This window comes from Vipera berus (genome assembly GCF_964194415.1).
Source record: "Vipera berus genome assembly, chromosome: 1".
NCBI lineage: Eukaryota > Metazoa > Chordata > Lepidosauria > Squamata > Viperidae > Vipera > Vipera berus.
The window spans coordinates 92,830,223-92,850,340 of NC_138202.1; the positions used below are offsets into that span (position 1 = coordinate 92,830,223).

Consider the following 20,118-nt stretch of genomic DNA (forward strand, 5'->3'; position numbering starts at 1 on the left):
GAATAGAATTAACAAAAAGAAAACATGCCTTAAGAACACCTGTTCTACATCAGCAGTGGAATATTAGATGTGGCTATCTAGAAGTATATTCCACTAGGCTCTTTAGCATGTTAAATGAGGTTGTATTTGTAGTCTCTTATTTAGACGAACCCAGCGGGATTAGAAACAAACAGAAAAATAACAGAAGCCAAGTAATCAAAGACTTATGTCAGAGTGTTCTATCAGCTGGGTACAAAATTTCAGACTGAAATAAATCCTTTCTATACACCTGATCAGAAAATATTGAGCAGTTTTCATTTTGTTATTTAATAGCCATCTTTCCTAAAAGGAACAGGGGAAAACTATTTTTTTAATGCCAGAAAGTGCTATTTCATACTTAATAAGTCTGTGCAAAAGTTCCTCATGGACTAACGTTATGGTTTAGAATAAACTGTGCGCAAACCTATGTCAACATGCATTAGGGATCTGTCTGAATCATTACACTGAGGAACAGAACAACTTGACCAATCTGAGCCTCAGGTATTAGCTAAAGAAGGGACACTTGAGGAGATACAAATGCAGCCTGAGTCAGCTGATCCAGAATGCCACCTGGCACCAAGCCTAGCAACACATTGCAAATTAAAAACGTTGAAGGGTGTCAAGCCACCTACTTGAAAGAGAAAACAAATGTGCATTTGTTGCTTGCTTCCTACTTCACATTATACTATATCAAGAGAGCCAGAAGAAAGTGCCATTGGCATTAAAGAAGTTAGGGAGGATGAGATATTTTTAAAGATCAAAAAAATTACTAACTTACTTTCCTTGAAACACAAAAAAAAAGCAAACAGTACTGTTCAAATTATGCTGCAGGTTTATATATATATTATATTATTTCAAGAAACAAGCAAGGGTTTAACATGCATGTGATATAATTTCAGACCGGCATGCAGAATGAATCTGAATGCAAATTATTCCAATACACATACCTGCGTTAAAAAAAAAAAAAGTTTTAGATACACTTAGTCATGTCATGGTAGGACTCCAGAAATCTCTATTGATAAGGAACTAATACAACAATGAGCATGACGTCAACTAATGGGGAAAGTGTGAAAATAATATTTAAAAATATGACTCATAGATCACAAGTATAGATTTTATGTCAAAGAGAAAGATGAACGACACTTCTGATTGGCTTTGGGACAAAATAACAGTGTAGATTTTTTTTAAGGAAAAAAAAGAATTAAGAACCAACATTAACACATGCTTGAGAAGTTATTTCTAGAATCTGTGCTAAACCAAGTCTGCTAGGTAATCTGGATATATTAGAATAAAGCATCAATATAGTCATTTTGGTGAAGATGATTGGCCCAATTAGTTTGCTAATCATACAGTCTGATTCTTTTAACAGCCTTCTGACTCCTGGAATTTTGAGGTGCAAATGTTGCCCAGTGAACACAGAATCAGAAGACAGTATCCAATGCTATAACATTTTAAAAGCAGCAAATGCAACATTGAAGAAGTGAGAAAACAGCTTGCATTGAAAAAGAATTCCTACTATTTCATTATTATTAAAAAAGAAGGCAGAAATGAAACGGAAGGATCTTTCTGGCCATGTGATGAATCATACAAGTGAGAATGAACAATGGATGATCCCATGCTTTTCACCAGAATTCACAACAATTAGCTTCCTTCAGTAAAATAATTGGCTTTGTTTCTGGTCATAGGGGAAGCAATGAACACTTTATTCTGTCTTTAAGAATGGATTTATTCCTCTACTAATGCACAAGAAAGAAATGGAATATCTGAAACTATGCCAAGAACCTTCATCCTGACAGAAATACTAGCAAGTAAATGCCTGGTTGGAAGTGGAGTTCTTCTATACAACTTAGACACAGAGAGGGCATGGATCACACTATCAATCTGAACTGGACACATGCGCCTTTAAATGCCAGATCCCTTTAAAGCTTGTGCTCTGCTTGACTTGTATACTAATTTATGCTGCACTCAGTAAAAGTGAAATGAGAGCTTTTTTTCAGGGTGAAGATGAGAAAATCCCTCTGCTAAAATAATGACTTACTTTGCATCATTTCTTTTCTTTCTGAACCATTATTTCATCAAAGTCTTAGCCATGATTCTCCTTATATTCTCTCCGTTCTGAAAATAGACTTCCAGGGATGTCTTGTTTTCTTAAGAGTGCAAATTAACAAGCCTTTCCCAGGACTAGTCCCTGGGTCATCATCGCTTAGTTAATCCTGGATATTATCAATAGAAACACAGTAATGCCATATAAAATACAAGACAGAAGTATTTTCTTCAGCAAAATATGGAACTGGAAGAATGAAGATCGAATCAAGAATCTGATATTTTAACTATCCAGTGGATTGCATAAGAGCGAAGCCTGCTAGATGGCTCCATGACAGTTGAACACACTCATTTTTGCTACTATTTTGCTGTTCGTATCATTTTAATTGAAGTTGCTTGTTTTTCTATGCTTTTTTTAAATCCCATTTATATCCCGCCCTTCTCCAAAGACTCAGAGCAGCTTACAATCTAAAGCACAAACCAGTGTGCTTAGCAATAGCCTTCATTCTATGTATATGCCTGCTTATTAAGGCTTTCGGGGGGCCCCCAAGCGGCATTTTTACAAAGTCAGCTTATTGCCCCCAACAATCTGGGTCCATTTGTCAAGGAGAACAAAGTATGTATTTTAAGTGTTTTATTGTTATAAAAAGGGAGGTTTTTTTATGGGGTACACCAGAGTCACGTGAGATGAGTATCTATACCAATAGGATACATACAGTAACTAATTAAGTATAAATGGATTGAGAAGAAGGGATGTCATGGCTGAAACGAATTGATGAAGTTCTCAAACGCAGAAGTGAGAAGTTTAAAGAAATAAAGGAAGCAATGTATGGATGAGGTGAAAGTAAGAATGCTTTGCAAAAATGGAAATGTGTACAAAGAAGTTTGGTATTGCTGAAAATACAAAAATGCAGATTTTGTTAGATTTCTTCTTTTATTTACCTTACCCCTTCTTTTTCTTTATCTGATACCTCAGTTCCTTTAACTCACTGTTTCTTATTCTGTTTTTTGCATTTTGTATAATGCTGCTTATCCCAGAAAGAAATTATTTGATGGGTATGTAGGTACGTATATAATCTGAGGTTGGTAAAATAAGGACCTAGATTATTGGGGCAATATGCAGCCATTTGTAAATGGCTCAGAGAATGCTGTAAAGCACTATGAAGCAGTATAGAAGCCTAAGTACTATTGTTATTATCATCAAACTCTATTTAGGAGCAAGCTGAACTCATACCTCTTTCCTTTTTTAATCCCAATATTATAAGATTAAATACTTTATTTATTTAAAAGAATATGGCTACCCATCCTGCAAAACTCTGAATGACTCACAAAAATAATAAAATCACAAACAATAAGCAAGAAAACTGGTCACCCGACTTCTCATCTCCATACACGAAATCTATTTCAATTCTCGGGTTCCAACCTTACTCTATCAATGCCTGAGGGAAAAGCAAGTCTGCTAGAGCTTTCTCAAAAGCTAAAAGTGTGGGGGCCCTGCCAGACTTCAAGGGGAAGGGTATTCCATAGGATACGGTCTGCTACAGAAAAGACACACTTCTGAGGTCCCACTAGATGGTACTGTTAGTATTTAACAAAAGGAACCTAGAGTAGGCTTACAATATCCAATCTGGTGGAATGGTCACATATCCTTGGGGAGAGGCAGTCCTACAAATAATCTGGCCCTGTGCCAGGTAATAAGCAGCATCTTGAATCCGAGTGAGAAGTGACCAAGATGTGAATCATTGTGTGCAAGGCCTCCCAATCCAGAAATGGTACCATTGGTGTATGAGACATTTAATTTATTGAGTATATTTATTTGCCACCCACCTCAATGCAGGGCAACTCTGGACAGTTTACAATATTAAAATAATACAAAACTATAATTAAAACAATAGAAAACTATAATTAAAAGAGGGGAGGGGAGGAAGCAAGATGCACAGGGGGAGGAGAGATTTGGATCTACTATTAGTTGATAAACCACTTCCAGTGAGATATTCCCCCAGTAGGGCTTCAGGCCAACTGGCAAAGCCAAGCCTTCAGGGTCTTGCAGAGAGAGAGAGACAGCGCCAATCTGACTTTCAGGGGGCAAATTGTTCCAAAGGGCCAGGGCCATGACATACAGTAGAAGGCTCTACTCTTGGACCTGCCAGAGGGAATTTCTTGACTGACGAGATCCCCAGCAGCATCCTCTGTTGGCATGGGTGGGGCGGGCTTGTCCCATAGGGCTGAGATGGTTCTTCAAATAACCTGAACCTATGCCATGCAGGGCTTTATAGGTAATGACCAATATCTTGAATTGCACCTGGAAGCAGACCAGCTGTCAATGCAGCTCACAGAATAGAGGTGTAACATGAGCAACCCTAAGGGCCCAAAAGACTACTCACACCACTGCACTCTGCACCAGTTGAAGCTTCAGGTTGCTCTTGAAGGGAAGCTCCATGTAGAGCACATTGCAGTAGTCCAAGCATGAAATAACCAGGACTTGAATGACTGAGTGCAGGGATTCTTGATCCAATAGACAGTATTCTCTAATTTGCATCAATGTTTTAATCATACTTACTAGTAGTTACATAAATGTATTTTTAAAAACCCTGCATTGCTTGGTTCATAAATGAATTAAAAGTCTAGTGCCCCAAAATGGAAATATTTCTGTTACTTTGACAACTAAACCCTAAGCAATGATGCTGCATGTGAAATACGGGTTTTAAAGTAAGAAATAATGATCACTGTGTAACAGGTGGTGATTTTTTTAAGCCTCTATGCACAAAGTCTATTTCCTGTTCAACATCTTGAAAAGATTATAAACTAAAAAAAAACCCCACTAAAAAGCTACAATGAGGATCTGCATTAATCTCCACCCAAACATTTTCTTATTAAAAATATAAGCCACGACTTAGCAGCTGCCAAGTTTTGACCCTCCCAGGAATGAAGAAACAGTTTTTGTTAATTCATGCCATTTTATATGTTGCCCATTTTTTTTTAAAGAAACCGAATGCCACAAGATTTGGAAAAGAGCCTCTTTCAACTTGGTCCAAATCATCAATGATCAGGTACAATTGGGGCCAAATTCAAATTTAGGAATTCAACCCTTTATTTTCCCAACTGACTAGTAACCTCATAAATGGAAATAACATAGGCATTTTAAGAGAATGTCCTGAAAGTTCCATCAGATTACTGAATTGGGAATAACTATTCTGATATTTTTAGCAGTTCAAATTGTCGTATAGCAATTTGCTTTTGTTTGGACAGAGACACTCTACCTGTATTTTCAGGCAAATGATAAACTCAATATCCATCCTGCAAGTCATTCTTGGACAAATGATGAACCATTTGCCAGAGACTAGAGTAGACCAGTCATGAAGACCTGAGAAAAATTATGCTATGATATGCCTATATGTATAAAGATCAGAACAGTAGTAGCAACGGTAGCCATCCAGTCGTTTCATTACGAGATGGGCAGCAAATAAATTTAATAAATAAATGAAATAGTGTTCCCCATGACACTGAGATAGCTGAATTATGATGTCTAACAATTATCCAATTTTCCAGAGGCTTAATTACACTACTTTCCTGCTGGTTTGGACCAACGTGAAAACATTGGGAAAGGTTCATTTTGTGAAAGGTTCTAGGGAGGTAAGAAATCTATTTTATCTCCCTTGCATTTAATTGATGACACCACAGTAAATTCTAGGAAAATATCCATTAAGCTTTGTTAGGCTTTATTGTAAATTTGCCTTTTGATATAAGGTCATTTTCTGTGAATATGTTAACATTTTATACACAAAATACAGCTACTTACTACAGGGAGTGTTCCGATAGCTCACAAGCTGTGGAAATGACATGACAGCAGACATCATGGGCTGATCGTTTTGATCTGATTCTTCTTCAACAATCTGGTCAGCCCAAATTACAACTTTCTCTCTGTGAATGAGCTGTTTTAACTCCCCAAAATCATCCTCAATGACACCATTGGCTAACTGCATCCTTTTTAAAGCAATATACTGTTTTATTAAAATTGGAAGTGAAAAATTCAGGATTCTGTAACAATAAAAAGAAAATTGTTAGTATCTTGAAAACATCTTAGGTGACAGCCCATCAATTTTATTTAGTAACAATAAACAATCACACACAGACAATTAAAATGAAATACAAATATTTGGAAGGAAGAGATACAAATGATTTCACTGTTCAATATTTTGATATGAGATTGATCTTCCACCTTCCCTCCCTTGCAGCTGCCTAAATCAACAGTAATTATTTTCCAGCAAAAATTCTCATAGAGTTCTCTTTAGCAAGATTTATTGAGTTGGATGGAATGAGGTTACAAAAATGTCAGCAGCCAAACTGTTTTCAATTTAGAACCAATAGACTGCAGTGTACATTAATGTAGTGGTTTTCTGATACTTTAACAGCTCTTTGATGGAGTGGCAAGGAGGCTGGTCTCTTCACTAACTCTTTGCAGCTGGTCACTTGCACATTGTTTCTTGAATCACTATCAGTTTCAGAATCAGCTCCTACACAATGCTTCATAGTTTAACCACCTGCAGCTGCTTTTTGTTCATGGGACATATCTTTCTTTAGGACACTGTTGTTTGCCAGAATGTATGTTCTTTGATCATCCTACCTAAAAAAAATTTTGGGAGCCAAATAAAATCAGGTTAAAGCTATTGCATGGGTCACCTGCAAAACCCATTTTATTTTTTCCCTGAAGTAATTCCAGGAAAGGGCTAAAGTTATGCCTTCTTTGGAATTAGTTCCAGAATTGTTAGAAGAAATAGAAAAGTCCAGAAGCTTTGACTTTCTTTATATTAAAGTATGCTGGACAACTTGTATAGATCAAGTATACTACTTTCTTGCACTCTTTCTTGCAAAGGTCTACTTTTGGTCTTTTACGGTATTCTGACGTTTGTGATAAAAAGTAGGTGGGATATTAACTACTTTTACTTGTTTTCTGGAGAATGAATTACCATTTTCAAATGATTTTAAAATCATTAGAGATAAGATTATGATTTGAGTATTTTTTTAAAAAAATATTGAAACATTAAATTAATTCCAACTAATTACATTTCATTGTCTTAAACTCCTCTTTCCATTACTTTGTTTCATTACACATACAGTATAAATTCCATTTAAGAATCATATCTAAAGAAAAACATAGAAGCTTATTCCAGTTTAAAATAATGATTATTTTCCTGCTTGGATATTTACATCACCTTTCTCAATACAGTGGTACTTTGGTACTTATTGCTAATTTATTCCAGGAGGAGCAATGAGTACTAAAAGTGACAAGTCCGAGGAATCCACGTGACTTACCACGCGAGCCTTTATTTAGGCTGGAAGAAGTAGACAGTCACGAGGCAGCTGAGGCCAGCAAGTTCTACCATGCACGTCGAGTACCGAGAGAAAGATGGGACAAGATTTCTGCTTCAAAATGCGTCGAGTACCAAATTTGACGAGTTTTGAAGTAGTCAACTACTAAGGTATGACTGTACTGTTCCAAGTCTTATGTGAACTATAATACAGTCACATAGCATACTTTCACATGCTGGGCATGATTTTTATACTACATGCTAAAGAATTTAGCCTCATGCATCTTTACATGGAGCAAAAAAATGTTCTGAATGGGACGCTTTAAATTTTCTAAAAGGAAAATAAGATGGATTCCATTTATAGCTTTTGCAGAAATGTATAGCTTTTGCAGAAAACTGTTCAAATGATCCATTGCCATTTTCACACAGTTAAGATAATTACAGATTTTATGGCTCTCAAAGATAATTTTTAAATAGAAAATATAATTGAATGCAGCATTTTTATTACAGACTTACTTTTCTGTCTGCTTATGCCACTGTTCTTGTTGGGATGCCAGCCTTGTCATGTATTCAATTTGTCTTTTCAAATCCTGAATTTCCAATTTCAAGTGACAACACTCCACTTCTCTATGTAGTTCCTTGAAACAAAATTGAAATTGAAATCAAAATTATACACCAAACAACTGAAAAGTATCAGAATATAACTTTTATAATAACCATGCAAGCTATTTATTTCAAAAGTGGGCATGACTCTAGGGTTGTCCACAGAGCGTGATCAGAAGGCAGATGAGACCTTGTGGTCAAAGCTCTGTGACACATAAAAACAAGCAGAGCATCAATCACACGATTGTGGCTGCCATCTGAAGTTTTTTTGACCATACTCTAGGGGACATCCCTACATGATTCAGAACCTTATTATATAATAAGGAAAGTTGGGCAATGTTATACAATTGTAAAACATCTTAATTTAAAAGAAATCAGGCAAACCCGGTAGGAAGCCAAAGCCAGGGAATATCTTGATTCTTTCTTTTCTTTTCTTTTCTTTGGGGGGGGAGACAGTTCACATTATTTCCAGCCAAATTGGTCAACAGCAAAGAAACAACGGTGGCTATTGGTTCCCTAAATTTGGTTAAAGCTAAGAACCATGAGGACAATTGAATTAATGTGTTTCAAGATAAAAATGCAAAAAAGGAGTCCTCGCTCGGGACAAAGCCCATCTTAAGTCTTGGTTTATTGTCAAGAAAATGAGTGTCAACTGATGACAAACCAGGGAAGCCCAAGAGAGTAGGCCAGAATGATAACACTGCCCATGTGCTGATGCCTAGAAACCATCCAGACAAAGGTAAGAGGATCTACTGGCTCTGATGGTAGAAAATTATGGGGGGGGGGAATGGAGAACACCCTTTGGCAGGAGGTCTTTGTTAAAATAAACTTTATTACCACGTGAATGAAAGCAAATATACATGGCCCAGGATAATGTTGCAGGATGCAATCTGGGTCAGTCACCAAAACCAGAGGTTTAGTCTTCAGAGCTTTCAGACTTGTGCTCTAGCTCCTCCTCAGGGAACTTCTCTCTACATTCTGGAGAGAGAAGCTCCCTGAGGAGAGGCTTCTTTCTCTGTGTAGGAGACATTCTGGTAGAGAGAAGTTCCCTGAGGAGAGGCTCCTTTCTCTGTGTAGGAGACATTCTGGTAGAGAGAGGTTCCCTGAGGAGAGGCTCCTTTCTCTGTGTAGGAGACATTCTGGTAGAGAGAAGTTCCCTGAGGAGAGGCTCCTTTCTCTGTGTAGGAGACATTCTGGTAGAGAGAAGTTCCCTGAGGAGAGGCTCCTTTCTCTGTGTAGGAGACATTCTGGTAGAGAGAGGTTCCCTGAGGAGAGGCTCCTTTCTCTGTGTAGGAGACATTCTGGTAGAGAGAGGTTCCCTGAGGAGAGGCTCCTTTCTCTGTGTAGGAGACATTCTGGTAGAGAGAAGTTCCCTGAGGAGAGGCTCCTTTCTCTGTGTAGGAGACATTCTGGTAGAGAGAAGTTCCCTGAGGATGGGTTCCAGCACGAATCTAAAAGCTCTGAAGACTAAATCTCTGGTCCTGGTGACCGACCCAGATTGGATCCTGCATTTTTACCACATATTGATTTATAAGCCATCTAATTGTGAGGTATATCAAAATATATATAGTGAGGCATATATTTAAAAAAATACATCATAAGAACCATAAAAAGAAACCCATCAAAAACCCAAAGAGCAGGAAATATATCAGGGAAATATAGAAAGATGCTGTTCCTGAGGGCAAGACAATCATGCATACGCTAAGACTATACTTTAGAATTTCTAGCATTTTTTAAAAAAATCATAGCAATTGTGCTTTCTGTTTATCAGCATGTTTCAAGATGCTGACAACTGTTGATCAGTTTTGTCATTAACAAAATGCATAACCTTCATTAAAGACTATTATATGGAAAATACTGTTTTAAGAATGCAACTTGCTTCTTTTTTTCTTATATTTTATACTTGGCTTTTCTTCCAAATGTATGTATCTTTTACCTTTCCATGAGGAGCAAATGACAGCAGTTTATCATAAGAGTCCAGTCTATGCCTGGTTTGCATGATACATGAAGCCAATTGAGAACCACTCAAGGAGAGAAGCTGTCCCATGCTTTTGCTTTTTTCCCTTTCTTTGGTTAATGAATAACATTCCCAAGTTCCCATTAAGGCCTTCTGCTAAAGTAGGCACAAGTAGGCAAACCTAACTCGTGGGCCACATCTGGCTTGTAACTGTAATAAGTTAACTAACCTTGAAGAACAGGAAGAACTGCAACCAAGAGTTGATTTTCCCTATTTCTCACAAAGATTAATCTTAAAATAAAAAACAGAATTAGCATTCATGACATCGGTTTCCTAAAGCTAGTCTACCTTGGAGGACTGACACCAGTCTTGCAAATATCAATGTGCTCCCTCCCTCACTTCCATTATCTCTGTGAAAATTAGGGAGAGATAAGTCTGAGATGCTTTTTCAAACTACATTTCTGCCTCGAAGGCAAATTTCTTTTATCTTACTGTTCTCTTAACTGCAGCTTTCCCCTTGTTCCTCAAGGTTATTCCTACTGCCCAAAACACTAACCTGAAGTCTGCAAAACTACTTCCATGCTAAAATTCAGCAGGAAAGGCCCCTTTCCCTCACTATAGTACTTTGAGGAAAGGGTGGGAGAGGCAAATTAAGGAAAGGGTGGGAGAGGCAAATTAAGGAAATTAAGGAAACAAACAGAAACCTTTAGTTTTTGCAAGGTTTATTATTGCTATTTACACCTTTGTATTCCAAACTGCTAAACCCTAAAAGTAAGAATATTTCATTCCCAAAGTGCAGTCATCATTAGAGTGGCTACATTTTGTTTTAGTGCAAATCAGCTCCCAGTCAACTGTAATTCAATGAAGTTCAAAACTATCCTAATGCAAGCCTGTATAAGTAGCTAAACAAAACAGTATTGAATGTTCATAATATAGACAATACAGCATTTTACTGAATTTATAATATAGATAATATAGCATTTTCTTTTTACTGTATCACAAGCACACCCACAAAGGCCTGTATCTGCAAAAGCGTAAGTCATAGTTAGCTAAAACAACTACTGTTTTGAATAACTGGTGAAATATTCAATGCCATATTGAAAGCCAGACTCCAGTAATTTTGACTCAGAAGATCTTGCCTTCTTATTTTCAATAATTTACCTTCCTCCCAGTTTGTCTTCTGCCAGATTTATTTTCAAAATCAAACTCTTGAATTATAGAACAGTAAATAAGAAACCCCATTTTATCTTCAACTAAACAATACATTCCAGTGTGCTGCACCCACCCCAACAAGTTTGCACATTTTGTTATTCCTAAACAGACACTGTTAGAAGTCAGCCGAATAGGAAACTCTTGGAACTCATGGAAAAGAATTATTGGCATGTAGAGAAGAACACAGAGAGAATTCCTACATTCAAGGTGCATCGCTTCCAATCATGAATCCAGGAGTTCTTTATACTGATAGTTATTTCAAGAGGAAACACTCAAGATTCTATTCAGATGTTACAAAAATGGATAAGCTAAATATATGAATCAAAGTGGTATAGCTTTGCCTGCTGGTATTGTATATATGATATAGGCACAGATGGAAGGTTTGGTCAAACATGATAAATAAAAGGTGTCAATGCCTAAACATTGCTTAATGTTAATACATTAATTTGAGCCCATTGGAAGCTTGTTCCTTTATTTCAAATACAATAATGCTCATAATCTAAATACAAGAATGCCTTATCCAAAACACCAGCATTACTTCAATTTGCTTATCAATGGGATTTGTTCCAATGTCCTGACTTTTCTGGTCTCTAATTAATGATTCATATATATTTTTAAATTAAAAAAACCCTAAAATAACTCAGAATCAAAAAAATTATAGTTGGAAGATGTCATCATATCCTATCTCCCGCCCTTTGCAGGATGTCATTAGAGAATTACTATTGAAACCCATATGTATTATAAGCACAAGGTTACTCTGTAGAATAACCAAAATATGTCATCACATTCTGACAGTAAAGTTGTCTCTATAACTCAGCATTGCAATAATTTTCAGGATAAGTAAATACAGCTGTGATTAGTCAGTCATGGAAATTTATGATTGTTTATAGCGAATTGTTTACATCCAATTTATGAGTGGAAAAATGCTTGCTTTCTGTGGCTATACAAGAGGTTGATTTTTCTCCCCTTGAAAAATATACCGTATTTTCCGGCGTATAAGACGACCCGGCGTATAAGACGACCCCCTACTTTTAAGAAGATTTTGAAGGTTTTGTCTTATACGCCGGAAAATACTTACCCGCCGGCCCTCCCGCTGCTCCCGCGCTTCTGCCGGCCCCCGAGGCGCAGTGTTTCCCGGGCGGCAGGCAGCGCCGGAGGGCAGCCGCCACCCCACCACGGCCGGCGCCCCTCCTGCTTCCCCCCCCCAGGCCTTGAACTTCTCCCATTCGGTGCAGGGCGGGGCAGCTCCGCCCGCAGCCTCTTTTTAGAACTCACGTGCCGCTTCCCTCTCACTGTTGGCCGAGGCGCGCTCGGCCCGGGCTCCCGTTCCCTCTTCCCGGCCGGCTTCCCGCCCTGCCCCTCATGGAGCTGGCCTGGGCGTGCAGCCTCTCGGTGTGGCTGCTTTTCCTGGGCAGCCTGGCGGTGCGGCTCCTGCGCTCCGACCTGTTGCTGAGCCGGCTGCTGCTGCTGCGCGTGCGGCTGCTGGCCGTCCTGCAGGCGCTGGGCCAGGCCGTCCTGCCGCTGCCCCTCAGCACTGCGCTCACGGCGGCTGCCTGCTGGCTCGTCTCGATTGCGCTGATGCGTCCGAGCGGCTGCTTCTCCCGTCCTCGTCGGCTCGCACTCCTAGTTGCAGGCTGCTCTTCGGTCACCCGCCGGGAAACTTGCCAAACCGGGAGAGCGACTGCTGTGCCCACGCCCCGCCTGGGACGCCGCGCCTGCCTGCCTCTTCTGGGGACTCCTCCTCCTCCTCCTTCCCCCCTCCCGCCGCCCTCTTGCCTCACGAAACGGCCTCTTAGTCCGGCGCGCAGCTCCGATCCCGGCCACCAGGCTGGCTCGTCTCCGACAGCACCGTCCGGCGGAAACGCATCCCCGCGGGGGGAGAGAGCGGTGCTGGTGACGAGTCCGGCGGGTGCGAGGCCCTCCCTATTGATTGATTGGTGATTGGCCCAGCTTTGTTCCTTTCCCGCCAAAGGGGCGCCTCGCCTTATTGTCTCTGAGCTCTCTCGCCTGCTGCGCTGCTGCTCTCAGTTCCGCACTCCGAGCAAGCAATTCTTGTGGTCAGCGCGAGTCAGGCGGTGCCTCGGCGGGAGCAAAGGCTCTCCCTTCCTACGGTCGAGCGGGGCACCTCTGGGGACCGCCTGCCCGTCCTCTCGTCTGGGACCTGACAGCCAAGCATTGGAGGCGCTAGCACGCCCAGTCCTTGAGCGAGCAACGGCAGCAGCTGCAGTAGCCGCCCCAGAAGCTGACGAGTTTGCCTTCCATCACCCGTTCGCCGTTGGCCGCTTAACCACGGGTCGCCATCGCCTGCCTCCATTCAGCCCAGGGCTCCAGCCGAGCGGGAGTCGTGTTTCTGCGAAGAGGCGGCGGCCGTGGTGGTGGCAAGGGACTCGAGAAAACTTCCTGTTCGTCGTCCTTCCCCAGCGACAGGAAGTTTTCTCGAGTCCCTTGCCGCCGCCACGGCCGCTGCCTCTTCGCAGAAACACGACTCCCGCTCGGCTGGAGCCCTGGGCTGAATGGAGGCAGGCGATGGCGACCTGTGGTTAAGCGGCCAACGGGTGATGGAAGGCAAACTCGTCAGCTTCTGGGGCAGCTACTGCAGCTGCTGCCGTTGCTCGCTCAAGGACTGGGCGTGCTAGCGCCTCCAATGCTTGGCTGTCAGGTCCCCGACGAGAGGACGGGCAGGCGGTCCCCAGAGGCGCCCCGCTCGACCGTAGGAAGGGAGAGCCTTTGCTCCCGCCGAGGCACCGCCTGACTCGCGCTGACCACAAGAATTGCTTGCTCGGAGTGCGGAACTGAGAGCAGCAGCGCAGCAGGCGAGAGAGCTCAGAGACAATAAGGCGAGGCGCCCCTTTGGCGGGAAAGGTGCAAAGCTGGGCCAATCACAGAGCAGGCGGAGCAGGGAAACAGGGAGGGAAACAGGGCAGCGGCTGCTCGAGATGACGGGCGCGGGCTAGTCCCGCTCCTCTCATCAGGGACCTGTCAGCCAGCATTGGAGGCGCTAGCACGGCCAGTCCTTGAGCGAGCAACGGCAGCAGCTGCAGTAGCCGCCCCAGAAGCTGACGAGAGTTTGCCCTCTATCACCCGTTCGCCGTCGGCCGCTTAACCACGGGTCGCCATCGCCTGCCTCCATTCACCCAGCGATCCCGCCGCCCAGCAGAAAAAAGATCCGAAGGTGTTTTTTTTCCGGCGTATAAGACGACCCCCCAACTTTTGAGGTGATTTTCAGGGGTTCAAAAGTCGTCTTATACGCCGGAAAATACGGTACACAGTGCAGGATAAAGATCAGCTAAGATTGGTTAATATTACAACCAACTGCTCTTAATATTTTTAATAATTATTTTATACTGTTATTTCTGATGGATATAGGAATGTTGTTTATAATTGGTGATGCTGATGGTGTCTCAGAGTTATTATGCATGTTTGATTATTATATACTTAATAATGCATGTTTGATTATTATATACTTAATAAGCCACTATATATGGAGTTGGAAGCTTATAAATTCTATAAGTAACTTACTGCTCAGAAACAAACAATCAAAAGAATGAAGCAGCTTACTGGAGGAATATGATGATCTTGACCCAGGAAGCGCATTTCATTCTCCAACCTATGCAACCAATTTGTGTTGTCCTCAAAACGTTTGGCTTCCTCTTCTTTTTTCTTTTCTAGATGCACACGGCGACTTTTAAGCAAAGCAAGCCGGTGCTCAAGTTTTCCAGTTGCCTATAATGTAAAAAGTTTAACTGGTTACTGCTGAAAACAAACAGGGCACACATTCTTCTGCCAGATTACCTTAACCCTAATCTTTATGATTCGTTGTCTTAAAATCTAGGACAAGTAGCACTACTAATAGCTGTTGGAACAAAAAAAGGAAAGCAGATTCCAGCGGTGCTAGTGATGCTTCTCATAGGACACATTTTGAGAATTTAAGCTGGCTGATCAGTAAGAAAGAAAACTAGGATCAGAATCTCATCACTTTTGATTTTAGATGGACTGGCAAGAAAGACAACCCAAGCAGATTCGACGTTGAATGCAAGCAAGCATTGAGCAACAGTAGCCAGATATATTGCATAATTAAGCAAGATATCTAAAAAGTAAAATTCCAATTTAAAAGTTAAAAGTCCAGAGTACTTCAAAAGAAAATATTTCATAGATTCTGTGTAACAACAGAATTGCCCAAACACTGATTTCTTTAGTTTAAAGCTTCAACCTCCCAAATAACTGTAAAATCCAAGGGTGTTTTTTCTAATGTTTTAAAACATTAAGGTAAAGGTAAAGGTTCCCCCGCACATGCGTGCTAGTCGTTTCCGACTCTAGGGGCCGGTGCTCATCTCCGTTTCATAGCCGAAGAGCCAGCGTTTGTCCGAGGACGTCTCCGTGGTCATGTGGCCGGCATGACTAGACGCCAAAGTTGCATTTATTTTAAACAGTTTCCTTTTCATTGTATTGCCAATTTTCTGTCATTACTGCTTATCTGTTTGATTGGGGGAGGGGGGTGGGTGGAAAATCTTTAACAGGTTCCCAAATTTTTTTTTTAAAAAAATTGGAAATTGAAAAAAATCGATAGTTTGTGTTATGAGGGAAGGGAAAGGAAGGCAAGCTAATATATCCGTGAAACATTTTTTGCACAGGCTATCAGTATGGATGTTTATCTGAATGACCTCATATACCTAATAAAAAAGAAAAAAATGTTTATGTGAGTACAGCAAGCAGAGCCCCTGACACAGAACCAGAATCACATTCTTTAGAGTGGGGTATTTTTTTGGGGGGGGGGTTAGAGGTGGGTGCCTTTGAACCAGTGTTGACTCCTGGCAACTGCCTGGACAACATCCTACAGTTTTCCTGGCAAGAATGTTTTGGAACTGACTTCCCATTGCCTGCTTCCTAGGGTTGAAAGAGTGCAACAGGTCCAAGGTCACCTAGTTAGCTTTGTGCCTAAGGTGAACTAGAACTCACAGTATCCCAGTTTCCAGCATGATACCTGAACCACTACACCAAACTGACTCTCCGACATTAAATGTAGTAGCACTTCAAAAACACAGAAAGATAGCAGTATCTGTTGTATAAATTGCTTACCTTTTCCAATCTCTCTGGTGAGCAGGAACATACTGTTTTAACTTGTTCGTGGCAATGTTTCTGATAATGTGTTTTAAGGACATTTTCTTTTAGTTGTAACTCAAGATTGAGGAACTCTTTCCTGATTTCCTCTCGATTTGCAAACACACACTTCAAAATTTCTTTCAACCTGTCCCATTTATATAAATGAAGCCAGTTACAGAAACAAAACACGTTTAGGTTAAAATATCATTGGCTAATTCTAATATCATTGTGACATATACTAAAATCTCCAGGTTTCAGGGAGAAACTTGTTTCCTCAGGAGGCATGCAGTGAAGATCAAGTATCTGTACAGGGCTAACAAGGCATTTCTTTCATAACCTTTCTAGCTTAATAGTAAGAACCTACTGCCAGCTGTTGAGATTTTTCAAACACCGCCTCACCTAGCCTATGCAGATAATTCAATCTTTTTAAGGTGGGAATTATGGAAGGTATGAAATTGCAGATGAACATCCTAAAGCAATGATGTTTTTGAGGATTATAGTATTAAAACATTCTTTTCGGGGCCTGTTAATAGGACTAAAGGTGAATGGGCTATATAATAACACCATTATCATACTTTTCCTTCTAGGACTTCCCTTCTTGAAGGTGGAAAAAAAAGGATTATATTTGTACAATTAAAAAAATAAATGAAAGCGCAATCTAATTTTCTAAAATTGTTCCCGCAGCAATCCTGCTGGCTGCAACTAATGGAAGTCTCTTCTTTTATTGACGAGTGGGAGTATCTCCTCATTGCATATAATGAAATACATTTGACCAGGTCATGTAGGGTGTAATGGGAAAAAAAATTATATAATGTACCTCCAGGCTTGCCAGCCTGCTCTCTCATCATTCCTCATTTGGGGACTTTCCAAAATTAAAGTTTCTGATGTTGGTAAACTGCAGCCTTAAAGGATGGGAGGAAATCTAAAGAGGTAATCTAAGCCTGAATTTTCCTTTCTGAGGCAGAAATCCGACGAATGCAGTGATCCTTGGAATATTGTCCCAGGGTCATAATACTGCGTTTAAAGATAAACTATGGATTTAAAGATGAGACTACTGGGCAATACTATTTGTAAGAAAGTAGAGTAGTGGGCCTAAAACTTCTATGAACTCACAGCCTCTATTGAGGAGAAACCCCCCCCCCAAACATTTAAGAACTTTGATCTGTTATGTTTTAACAGTTCTGCCTTTATTAACTGTTTTTAACAGAAAGGTTAAAGACCCTTTAATTGGAGTATTAAAATACTTGTTACCATGGGAAGGTTTTATGGTAAAAACTGAGATGTTTCACACATAGTAATTAGTTCCTATGATCCTCCCTTTGGGATTATTTCTATATATGGAGTTATCACAGCTCTAGTTAAAACATCTCAGATATATAACAAAATAAAATTACTTAATGTGTTTATTATCCAGAAAAAAGTGACAAAAGTTGCCTCATTATATACAGTTTTACCTCACAATTTTCCAGTGTATTTTTATCCTTTTTAAAGAAGTCTTTGATTATTTTAATTGTTTTAATAGTAAAATCACCTACACACAATCTCTATTATGGCATTTTAAAAATCCCACTTTGTAGTAACTGTTTTTTTAAAATTTAAAAAAAAAAGCCACACAATGTTGTTTTTATGCCAGGCTAAAAGCATTTTGAATTCTGACTTACAAAAAAAAATCTGAACAAGTTAAACAATTGCATTTTTAGTCCCTCAAAATGCCTGGTCCAGAATTTAGTAGCTTATTTTCTTTGTGCATTTCAGCTATTTTTTTCCATTCGATTTCTAGAAATTCAAAGGACCATCTTTTAAAAACACAGCTACGATTTTCCTCAAAACAGACTCCAGCAATTAAAGCATATCAAATACTGAAACATAGTTGATACACAAACAAAAGAAAGGAATATTAGTGTATTAATCAAATAAACCATTAAAATCATTTTCACCAAAATTAAGCACAATAGCCTTCTTATAAAGAAAGGTTTTAACAATATGATCAAAAATTGGTAAAAAGGGAAAAAAATTCTTTAAAAGGGAGTCCTAAACCCTAAGGATAAAAAAAGGCAACAAGTGTGAAAGATCTATAAAAGATGGTGCCTCATCTACTCCCAGTGGTAAACAGCTTTAAAAATATGGCTTTGAATTAATCCTGGAAATAAATCAGAAACCAGTATAAATTGTTTAAATAAGGAGTCATATTGGTTCAAACCACTTAAATTGCCAAACAGGGGCCTGTTAGTCTCTGGGACAGAGATTCAATCTGTACCACTGTGTAATGAACTTTATATTATTAAGGCAATCAAGAAAAACAGTGGTAATGATTGTAATTTGCACAATATGCTAAACCCACGATAGCCAATTACACTGTAGCTACTTTATGTGGTATGAATCTAGAATTTATGATTAGTTTATCATATTTAGTGAGTAGCAGTTTGATGTCCCTTCTCCTACAAGCTTGGGAAATGAATCCTTGGGTAAAGATGGGATCACCAAATAGTACTACAGGAATATGGATTAACATAAGAATATAAACAGTGACCTGATGAATTGGACACCTGTCCAAGCTAATCCAGCAGTCTGTTTTCACATGAGCCAACCAACTAGGAGCCCAGTAGGCTCCTAGTATATGGCCTTTGGAGACAGTCACACGCCGATCAAGGCTAATTGCCATTGGTCTTCATGACTTCCATGAATTGATCACACCCATTTCTGAAGCCAGCCAAATCATATTCTGGTATAGGATGAGTCTTCTATTGTACAGAATAGCCAGGCACATTACAGCAGTGTTTAAGATCAAAGATTGACAACAAAAGATGCGTTTATATGCTTCATTATTCTTAGAAAACATATAAGCATGATTTGAGCTGTACATATAAAAGAAAATAAACATAAATACTACCTTGATATTTCAACCTGCTGTTGATTTGTACATATTGCTGTATCTTGATTACTGGGAACAGATACTTTTCCCATTTCATACATTTTCAGTTTCTCTTTCAGCATTAAAATCTGAAACAGTAAGTAGTTTAATAAAAATGAAGGAACTTGGTGCACATTATCTTTTTTAATTTTATATTTGTAAAACAATTTTTAAAGCTTTCATTACTATATTTCTGATGCCTGATTTTCTTCAGTGTTGGTGTATAATAGTTATTTTAATGCATAATAATTAGCATCAATACTTACTTTCTTTATTCCTACATTTTTTTAATACTAGTAATCAACAACTGTAGCAACAAGCATACCTCTTTCTTTTGTTGTTCACAGGTCTTAACATATTGACTTATATGGCTATCCAGGCTTACAACATTGCTCTTTATCTGTAGAGGGATGGATTAAAAAAGTTAGTATCATCTTCTTCTTCTTCTTCATTGTGATATTATTGGTACATTCTCCTTTGCTATCAATGCTTCTTAAACGTTATTACCTAGACATCACACAGAATTCTTGGTAACCTCATCTTAAAACCAGCCAACCCTTAGAAACAAAGTAAAAAAAAATACATGCGGTCAAATCCAGTTACCCACGGGATTGAATAAATTCTTTGGAAAGGCAGAGAATTGCATTGAACAGGTGGGGGAGAAGGAATCAAATGGAATCTTGAAAGTCAAGGAACTATTTGAATATTATGGTAGAAGGAAAGAATGGACAAGAAAAAGGAGGAAGGGAAGCAAAACTATTAAAAGTAACTTTTCTAGAGACTCATTGGACAAATTGTTATGAGGAGTGGACTCTTCTGGTTAAGAAGCCCTCCTCTCCCAATTTTTCCCTGATCACCACGGTTATTTAACTAATTTAATTAGACATTATTATTTCATTAGCTTTGAGTCTTCTCAAATCTGTAAGTCCTTTGGGAATGGAGTGGCATATAAGCTCTAGCAAATA

The 20,118-nt window shown here is 39.5% G+C and overlaps 1 protein-coding gene across 1 annotated transcript in view; it reads right to left on the minus strand.

Annotated features, from left to right (window-relative positions):
- Positions 1–20,118, minus strand: part of KIF18A (kinesin family member 18A) — a gene marked incomplete at both ends in the record, with an annotated part of 53,584 nt that overhangs the window by 21,321 nt on the left and 12,145 nt on the right. Inside the window, 6 exons of the mRNA XM_081328707.1 lie at positions 5,861–6,099; positions 7,887–8,008; positions 14,701–14,865; positions 16,219–16,387; positions 19,133–19,242; positions 19,479–19,553. Of these exons, the coding sequence (XP_081184833.1) occupies positions 5,861–6,099; positions 7,887–8,008; positions 14,701–14,865; positions 16,219–16,387; positions 19,133–19,242; positions 19,479–19,553 (880 nt within the window). The remainder of the gene's footprint in view (positions 1–5,860; positions 6,100–7,886; positions 8,009–14,700; positions 14,866–16,218; positions 16,388–19,132; positions 19,243–19,478; positions 19,554–20,118) is intronic.